Source organism: Plectropomus leopardus, chromosome 4 (genome assembly GCF_026936395.1).
Source record: "Plectropomus leopardus strain MGB_pleo_1.0 chromosome 4, ASM2693639v1, whole genome shotgun sequence".
In the NCBI taxonomy this organism is placed as follows: domain Eukaryota; kingdom Metazoa; phylum Chordata; class Actinopteri; order Perciformes; family Serranidae; genus Plectropomus; species Plectropomus leopardus.
In genome coordinates, this window is record NC_142179.1 from 21662358 (window position 1) to 21672566 (window position 10209).

General features: G+C 40.2%; 1 protein-coding gene across 1 annotated transcript; it reads left to right on the forward strand.

The window, feature by feature from the left end:
* Positions 1-129: 129 nt before the first annotated feature.
* erap2 (endoplasmic reticulum aminopeptidase 2) lies at positions 130-10200 on the forward strand. The gene is given in 23 exon segments (XM_042488909.2): positions 130-291; positions 622-705; positions 2267-2646; positions 2735-2921; positions 3015-3184; positions 3303-3441; positions 3525-3659; positions 3757-3877; positions 3988-4142; positions 5256-5369; positions 5476-5607; positions 5810-5941; positions 6478-6546; positions 6674-6849; positions 7538-7617; positions 7715-7898; positions 8032-8188; positions 8281-8465; positions 8627-8788; positions 8987-9127; positions 9489-9570; positions 9925-10065; positions 10068-10200. Coding segments are annotated over 21 exon segments (2865 nt in total). The 5' UTR covers positions 130-291; positions 622-705; positions 2267-2476; the 3' UTR covers positions 10101-10200.
* Positions 10201-10209: the final 9 nt, after the last annotated feature.

Genomic DNA, 10209 nt, shown 5'->3' on the forward strand with positions numbered 1-10209 from the left:
TGGGGGATTGACATGTCACATTGTTGTGACCTTATTATACTAACAATAACTACCCCCCAAAACCCCAACCCCCATCCACCCCCACCCCAACCCAACACCGCACATAAACTCAAACAAACACACAGAGGGAGACAGTACACACAGAAGACAGTGTGAGCTCTAACACACACATCGTGTGGACTTTATCTGCACTCATAAAGAGGACAACAGCTGAGGACAGGACAGTAGAAAGTCAGTGAAGAGTCATTTAAACAACTGGAGACACACCTGCATACGGCTGTTAGACCTGAGGTGAGAAACTGATCATATCAACACACCCAGAACAGGACACAACACCCTGGTAGGGTACACCTGCACACACTCTCTCTCTCTCTCTCTCTCTCTCTCTCACACACACACGAATGATAAAAAAACTACTGTGTGGACTGTTGTGTATCTCACTGTGTGACATACTGCATGTTTGTTGTTGTATTCACAATAACTCTAATCATGGTGCACCATTATCAGACTCTTTATGCTTTAACATGAGCTGGAAAAGACACTACATAACATTATTTTTGCTCTCTCTTTCTCTCTCTCTCCCTCCCTCTCTTTCTTTCTCTCGCTTTCTCTCTCTCTCAGTGGGCGGGAGCTCATACGGAAAAGTGAAACTAAAAGTCAACAGCAGGAACATGAAGGAAGTATGATGCTGCTAAAATGAACGAGGTAAACCTTTTTGACAATTTCTGTTTGGTTTCTGATAAAACGTGACCTCTAAAGCAGGTACAAAATGAGCATTTCTTAATTTAATTTAACTTAGTCTTCCACATGTACCTTTCGGTTGCAACTATCATAATCTACCTTAATCAGCACGGTATACAGCCCAGTGACCGTCTGTGCAGCCTGATTTGAACTGCAGTTCTGCTCCTGCAGCTGTTGTCACCTCACACTTTTAGCTGTGTCCTCATCTTGTTTTGTCCACATGGAAAATAATGTGGAGCGTTTGTCACGTGTTTGGGTCTCCTTTATGCTGAGGTGTTTTGAGCCCAGAACTAAAGCTCAGTTTTGCCTGAATGAACTGACTACTCTACAGAATTCATTTACCACGTGGTTTGCCATATTTAAAACTGTACAATAAGTTTGTGACTGATGAATTATTTGGAAGTATGAATAACAATTAAACGGTGGTAGTAAAGATGTGTCCAGGTTTTATTGTTAAGATAGAAACCTTTGAAACTATGACCACATCCATAAAACTGGCTGAGGGGGGTAGGAAGGTATTAGACATGGTGAATTTGAACTTTTTTTTTATTGGATACTACATACAAAGCTCCTGAAGTCCCTGATGTTGATATTTTATTTAATCTTGTTAAAAGGTAAGATAACTTGTATTTTGTGTGCACAAGTTATTCCATTATCTTGTGCACACAAATTATTATCTTGTGGGAAGACTTTCACCTGCCTGCTGCTCTGTCTGTGCCCAGAGTAGACTTTGTTCTCTCCACTAGGGGTCGACAGGTTATCGGTCTGGCCAATCATTGGAGCTGATATTTGACATTTTGTTTGTTTTATTTTGATGATTGCAGATAAAGTAAATTAGAAAACCACTAAGAAAGTGTCAGCATGGGAGGAACTTTTACTTTATAAAACCTTAAGGAGCAATTTTTATTTATTCTTTTTTATTATTTAAATTTTCACTTGACTTCATAAACAAAAGTTGCTGGGAACTTGCTGTATTTGATGTTTAACATTTCCATTTTGATTAAACATTTGCTGAAGGCATTTAAACTGAGTTTTGGATTGGAGTTTGTTATATTCCAAATGCTAAATAATGACAGAAAGATTTTCAGTTTTATTTTATGTATCAGTTCATAATATCCCTTATTGGTCTCATTAATTGCTAGCAGTCGGTAATGGTATCGGCCCTGAGAAACCAATATCAACCCCTACTTTGCGCTTTGTGCTCAGACAGTGTGGCGTAATGCAGAACTGAATGGTATATATATTCCAATATTTCTCCCAGTGAACAGTCCAGCTCCAAATATAAAATCAATGCGAGGCAGTAAATGTTTTGATTTTGGTGGGCCACTGCAAATGATTGAATGCTTGGGAGGCCCTTATTATCTTGTGGGAACCAATTATTTCTCTTGTGCACACTAAATAAAAAATATCACTTTTTGGACTCTAGGAGCTTCCTAAATACCAGCCCACAGGAAGATCAGTGATATAATTGTTTCATTGAGAGACGTATTTGGTGTGTTCCTAATTTCGCTCTCATGTCTTTCAGGTTCAAGAAAAATGTCCAGAGTGTTTTTTTCTTCAGCCATAGCGTGACATCTGGATAAATCATTCTGACAGGCAGTCAACACTCACATCAGGTGGTCCTTCATCAATCTTCTTGTCTGGGATGTGACCAAGTTCAATACTAGCTGCCAGCCTGCCGCACAGTTGGCTTTTTTCTATTTTTTAACAGTGATTAAAGGACACTTCCTCTGCAATGTTTTTATTAAGGCTATTAGTGCTGTCTCTATTCCACGTGTCTCTGGTTGGGTCTCAGCTGACCCAGAGTTCACAACAAGCATCAAGCCCCCCTCAACCCTCAGGAGAACAGTCTCATTTAGGTTCTGATGATCTGTCCTTCCCGTGGAGCCGTCTTCGCCTTCCAAGGTAGGCCTCACATCCAAGAAATTAACAAGAACATTTCTGGACATCTGCCTTTTAAATCACTGACTAAAAAGGTGTTTCTTTACATCAGGTACATTATTCCTCTTCACTACCACCTCCTCCTGCACCCCAACCTCACAAGTCTCAGTTTCACTGGATCGGTGCAGATCCAGATTGATGTCCAGAACAACACAAACTGGGTTGTGTTACATAGCAAAGGTCTGCAGATCTCCAAGGCAACCATATTGGACCAGGACCTTACACATCTGTCTGATCAGGTAGTTTTAACTGCAGAGCAGTTATTATGAAAACATAATTTGTCATTGTTATCCAAAATAGACTAAATATCTCTCCATCTCCTCCTGATCCAGGTTCTCCCAGTTCTTCATAACCCTTCCCATGAGCAGATTGGCATTTTCTCTCCCAGGGTGCTCAGCAACGGGCAGAAGTACTTTCTGTATATTGAGTTTGGGGCACAACTTGCAGACGGTTTCTATGGTTTCTATAAGAGCGCCTACAGAAGCATCAAAGGAGAGACCAGGTGAGAACTGATAGATTGTTTCACAGCAAGCTTAGTAAATGATCCTAAACATTCAGGGAGCATCAAACTACACTCTACTGTCTATACAATACAAAAAGTATCTCCTGTCTTATTTCAGAAGTTTAGCTTCAACTCACTTTGAGCCCACGAGTGCTCGGATGGCATTCCCTTGTTTTGATGAGCCGACCTTCAAAGCCAACTTCTCTGTGCGGATCAGGAGGAGTGCAGAGTACATTTCACTGTCCAACATGCCTGTCGTGAGTGCTGCATGTACGCTATTTATCACACATGTTGACTTGTGTGTGAAAAATGGCCACAATAAACTGTTTGTCTGTTTCAGGTCAAGACGGTTGAATTAAATGACGGCCTGCTTGAGGACCAGTTTGATGCAAGTGTAAAGATGAGCACGTACCTTGTTGCTTTTGTTGTGTGTGACTTCAAATTTGTCACTGCAAAAACATCATCTGGGGTACAGGTGTGTTCTCCCTGGTAATATTTGAATGTAATCATTTCTCGCTAACAGTATTTCTTTCTCAAGGACATTTTTTTCATGCACTCTTGTGTGTCTGTAGGTGTCCATCTATGCCGCCCCCGAGAAGTGGCTGCAGACCCACTATGCCTTAGAGGTTGCTGTCAAAATGCTTGACTTCTATGAGGAGTATTTCAACATTCACTATCCTCTACCCAAACAAGGTAGCCTTTGTTAAGTTTTTCTGTGACTTCTTTTCTCATATTCTCCGTCTTTATTCCGTTTTTTTGCCCTGTCACCCTCTGTCCCCTGACCTGTGTTTTCCCTCTCTCAGATCTGATAGCCATCCCAGACTTCCAGTCTGGTGCGATGGAGAACTGGGGTCTGACCACCTACAGAGAGACCAGCCTTCTCTTTGATCCCCTCACATCCTCCATTTCTGATCAGCTCTGGGTCACTATGGTGATCGGCCATGAGCTCGCCCATCAGGTTAGTGTCTCAGTGACTACGTTTAAATGCATTTTGCCCTTATTTTGAAAAGGCAGTATTTCTTCCTGTTTACGTGTTAATTAAAATGAAATTTTCACTAATATCCCTGTTTACATGCAGGTGTGCATATAAATGTACTCCGATTAACATGATGTTTATCACATCAAAATATGGGAAAGTAAAGTGCTTCTTTGCACCTGTTGATATCAAGTCTTTCATATTTATTAAATGTAAGTTGTGTTTCTCCCTTTAACCAGAAATGTGGGCTTTTCTTTTGGGCATGCATCTCTGCTTCAGCCTTGCAAACTTTTGGCAAGTTGTTTTTTGTACAGTGTCTTTGGGTGCTGCTGAGTGATGTTTCAACAATTTGACAAGATATGAGCTCAGTCGAATGAGCTCTCATATCTTGTCATTTTTTTTTCTCTTTCTTGCTGTCTTCCGACATTGTCCTTTTATACACATTTATATGTGAAAAACCCATATATACTATATAAATATGTATAAATTTGTGTTGGTTAGGATGCAATATCTCATGAGGACAACTGTGTATGTCTGCATTGTGTTTGTGGATGAGAAACTCAAACAGGATTAAGTCGTGAAATTTGACTTCTTGAAGAAACGATGATTATGTAACATACAAATAATGAAATGCATTCAGGACCGTGCTTATTCAATAAAATAAAAAACAATTATGAAAAACTAGGGGTTTTGTACAATGTCTTCATGACATAGCACAGAGCCGACTGTGAAAAGACAAGAGGCCATTTGTCGTACATTGCGGTAAAAACCCCAATTAAGATGCATATTCCTGCATACGTGTCCAAAGAAAGCTCCTCAAACCCAAATACAGTAATATTAACATGTCCCATATGTCTTAATCAAAACATACTTAATTCAAAAAATGCTGTTTACATGACCTGTATCAAATTTGGAAAGTTGTCATAATTGTATTAATGGAATATTAGTGTGCATGTAAACACAGCCATTGTGTCTGCACTCTTATGACATACATAATTAAGTATTTGTTTGGCTTCAGTTGTTAAAATGCTCATATATCATATAATGAAATAGTCAATACAGTGTGCTGAAATTTAAAATGTTTCTTGCCTCCAGTGGTTTGGTAACTTGGTGACGATGGAGTGGTGGAACGACATCTGGCTGAATGAAGGGTTTGCCAGATACATGGAGTTCATTTCAGTGGAGGCCACCTACCCCGACCTCAAAGTGGTGTGTACTTTGTTTCATTTGAGAGTTGGCTTAATTGATTAACAGTCATATATTAATTTTAAACCTTGCGGAGGGTGCTAATCCTTTTCTTTGCACAATCCTGCAGGAGGAATATCTACTGCACACCTGTTTTGCAGCAGTTGGTCATGACTCGTTGAACTCCTCTCGGCCAATATCCAGCCCAGCGGAGAACCCCACCCAGATCAAACAGATGTTTGACACAGTCTCCTATGACAAAGTATGCTTTTAGTCTCATACATGTGTACACTTTTGATTGGCATGGTCATGTTCAAATTTCTACAGTATATTCATATTGTAAAAGAAAAACAACCCTTTTTCACATTTATGACAAACAACATTTAAACTGCTTTGAAACCAACTTACGTAGCGTAACTTGTCATGGCCCACTGATTTAAATAAAGCTTTCTGTTTCCCAACAGGGAGCATGTGTCCTTCACATGCTGCGAACCTTTCTGACAGATGATGTGTTCCAGCGGGGGATAGTACGATACCTCCGCAAATACAGCTACAGAAACGCACACAACCAGGACCTGTGGGACAGCCTAGCCAATGTACAAACACAAATTACATTATTTTTAGTTTAAGTTTTAGCCCATTAGAATTCTGGTATATGTTGCATGTATACTAAACATTTCATAATGGATGCTGTCATGTTTTAGATTTTATTCCTCTGAGACAGTTATTGTTTCACTTTGGTGCATAAATCACTTTGCTGAGACTTCAAAACTCCATAAAGTAGGTAATTAATCAAAATGAGCATCATGTTTGCTTTTACAAGCAGACAATAAAATGATGTTATCTTTGGTCAGTAATGCAATTGAAGTTATTTTAAAATAATACTCCACCGTCCCATGCATCGATAAAAAAACATTGACAGAAATCAAAGCAGACGTGGTGCCCATTGTGATGGATTAAGAATCTCAAGCAAGTTTAGAGTCTCTCAAAGTTATTTGTTCTGTATGATACAGAATACAATTGGAGTTGAATTGAACAGCTGCCTTAGAAGGTAGAAAGATACCAGATTTTAAAACATAATGATATATGATGTCAGGTACATGTGAGTTGCATTGTTTTGGTTTCACTCCAGACATGCTCTGAGGATGACTTTATCTCTGGAAAACACTGTTACAGCAGCGGTCAGGCCTCTAAGAATGCAGTGAGTAAACATGTAAACTTACACGCACTGACCTCTCTTAATGGCTATAATCTAATACATTTTTCATCGTTTGGAGATTGTTTTTGACCTTGTGACGTGGTGTGGTTGCATGTATCGTCTCCTGCAGTACCTGTTTGCAGGGGAACACCTGGACCTGACAGCCATGATGAACACTTGGACTCTGCAGAAAGGTATTCCCGTGGTAACCGTTACTAGGAAGGGCCCCCGTCTGCTGCTTAGACAGGACAGGTTCCTGAGGACAGTGCTGCCTTCTGACCCTCTCTGGCCCACACTGCAGCAGGGGTAAGCATGCACACATGCCCTTGTACAATGTTTTAAACTACAGTTGGTATTTAGTGTACTCTTCTATTAACACTGTATGTTGCTCTTACTGCTCGTACTATGTGTTTTTGCTCTTGAAGTTTCACACCCATTATTACCTTTTTTCATCCCTCCATCCATCCTTTTCATTCTTGTGAACACCTTGACGAAATTTCCTCAATTTTGCACATAAGTCGACTTTGATTAAGTGATGAATTAGTTATTACAAAATATAACACAAATAATATATGGGATTTAATTATGAGGTGCTGACATTTTTTATCCAAAAGGTCAAAGTTTGCCTTCACTATGACATCATAATGTTCTGCAAAAACACTTTTCTGGCTATTATTCAACATCACATCGCAGGAACAGAAGGGAAGACATTTGATCAGATGCTGAATTGGTGACACTAATCTTTGTTGTCCTCCTTGAAACTCTGCTGATTATATAGATCTTTTGTGCTGCTGGATTGAAGATGTGTGTGAAGCATCCACGTTTTAGCTTCTTTGCCGCACCATCCATATTTAAAACATTGTCTGCTGTCACAGTTAAAATATGAGTCTGGACAGACGCGGATGCAAACTGTAACTGCAACTTGACTGGCTCTTGGAGGCATACAACCGCAAGGCTTTAGTTCTAGTTTTCAAATTCTACTCTCTTTTCCTAGTTTCCTTTGGCACATCCCTCTGACATACAAGACAGATGCTTCCAGCACCATCCACAGACACCTGATGACAACACAAACAGGTAGCATGGCTGAGAGAATACGCTAAGTATAATGAATTGCATATATTCACTTATTATAATCTTTTCTATCCTTTTTTTGCTATTTATGTCTCATCAGACAGCATTCATGTAGGAGAGGAAGTCAGCTGGGTGAAAGTAAACACTGACATGACGGGCTATTATGTGGTTCATTATGAGGATGGTGGTTGGGACAAGATGGCAAAACTACTGAGGGAAAACCACACTGCTCTGAGCTACAAAGATAGGACTCACTTGATACACAACGCCTTTCAGTTGGTCACGTAAGCATATTTTATGTGTTTGTGTGAGACAGCAAGACAGACAGTGACTTTTTCTGTTGTTACACAAAACGACAGAGATTATCCCACCTGAAATAACACCTAACCTTTTAAATATTCTTGTGTATCTCTAAAGGGCAGGTCATCTGCCGCTCAATAAAGCCTTAGACCTGATTGGTTACCTGCGATTGGAAGAACACACTGTGCCTCTCCTGCAAGGACTGGGTTATCTGGAGGCCTTTTACCGGATGATTGAGAAAAGGAATGAGTTTGATATAACCAGAAACCTTGGGGTAAGAAAACAAGAGTGCACATTTAGTATGAGGTTTATGCCAGTGTTGGTATGAAATGCAGTTTATGTGAGATGCTATTTCTTTGTGTGCAGATGTACATCCTGCGATTCTTCCGTGCTGTCATTGACCAGCAGACGTGGAGTGACAGCGGCTCTGTGTCAGAGCGACGGCTGAGGTCAGAGCTCCTGTCACTGGCTTGTCACCTGGATGACCCTCCCTGTCTGGAGCGGGCACGTCAGCGCTTCAAAGACTGGCTTCAGTCCAACGGGACTCTCAAGTATATCCGTCTAAAGTGTATTTAAACACACATCATTATCAGTCAACAATTGCTTATTTGATCCACATAAACAGCAACTTTTCCTTTAGCCAGGCTGGACCGTATAATTTAATATTTCATCATGTCTCTATTGTACACACCCCTACTTGTGTTTACTCTAGCTTGCCAACTGACGTAGCAGAGACGGTGTTTTCAGTTGGAGCTCAGGATGACCACGGCTGGGCTTCACTCTTGCATGCATACAACATCTCCCTGTCTGCAGCACAAAAACAGAAAATCCTGTTTGCCTTGACCTGCAGCAAAGACACAAACAAACTACTCAGGTATCTTCTCACGCTTTCATTTAACATGTAGCTAATGCTGCCACCGTGTGGCAGACATTGGGTACTGCATCACAATGTACAGCCAACATCTGTTTTATGTCTGTGGATGTGTTAAACAACTTTTTAGAGAAGGCTGTTCAAGTGATGGCAGATAATGTAGCGTTATAGAATTGGTTATATTGTATGTTTACATTGCAGACTGCTGGAGTTGGGTCTTGACGGGAAGGTGATTCGATCCCAGGACCTGTCTTCTCTCATCCTGATGGTGGCCAGGAACCCGCGGGGACATCACCTTGCTTGGAACTTTGTCAAAAAGAACTGGGACACACTGGTTCAAAAGTAAGTGCAACATAATGAAGACATTGTGGATGACAATATATATCAATTAAGTCAAACTGTGATGCTATGAAATGCAGTTTTCCTTTTGATACCTTTTTAAAACGTAAGAATAATATATTATCGAGTATATCCTCTGTAGAAGTGCTTTGTACTCATCCAGCTGGTGTTGTGAGATGGCTGCCTTTTTGTTTCCATGCCATTTCATAACAAGTGGAACAGGTTTTTAATTTAATAATAACCTGATTGTACCACAAGCAACACATTGGGTAGTTTGTGCTACAGCTATAACTAACAGTGTGCATGTGTAGGAAGAGATTTTAATCTGTGGCTTTTCTTTCTACTGTCTTTTTTTGCACTGCAGGTTCCAGTTGGGCTCCTTTTGCATTAGAAACATCATCATTGGCACCACGAGCCAGTTTTCATCTCCAGAGGAACTCACTGAAGTAAACGTGCTCTTATATCTTGAACTAATCTATATATTACATTTCAACATGCTTTTGGTCTTTTGGTAATATCAATAAGATTAGTGATAGTGATTCTAATTAGTGATGGCAGTGTCTGAGAAACCTAAACTGTTTTGCACCTGCATTTGTCCTCAATCACAAATTCTTATTGTCTTTAGTTGCAAAGTGGTGTGGTGCTTTCCTATACAGACATATCTATGAAACCCTAAGAAGTAACAATTGTGTGCTAACCTTATTTCAAACACTTAAACTGGAAGAAGAATTTTTGTTTTGTTTTGTCTGATTGTCACCTGTATGCTTTTGTGTTTTTGTACCTGTTTGTTTGATCTGCAGGTGCAGTTGTTCTTTGAGTCTATCAAAGAGCAGGCATCTCAGCTGAGAGCTACTCAGGTTGCCCTGGACAACCTGCAGAAAAATGTCCGCTGGATTCAGAGGAACCTAGAGACTCTGAGAAACTGGCTGAACGAACAAATGAAGTGAAAGCCAGCAGAGAGAGAGGTGGTGGTTGACCGACGCCAAGTAGGGGACATTTCAAAGTTGTTGTTTTTTTTTAAATCTGTTTTATTTGCTTATTATAATGTGTTCAACGTCAATAAAGAGTTGACAGTTTTTGTATGT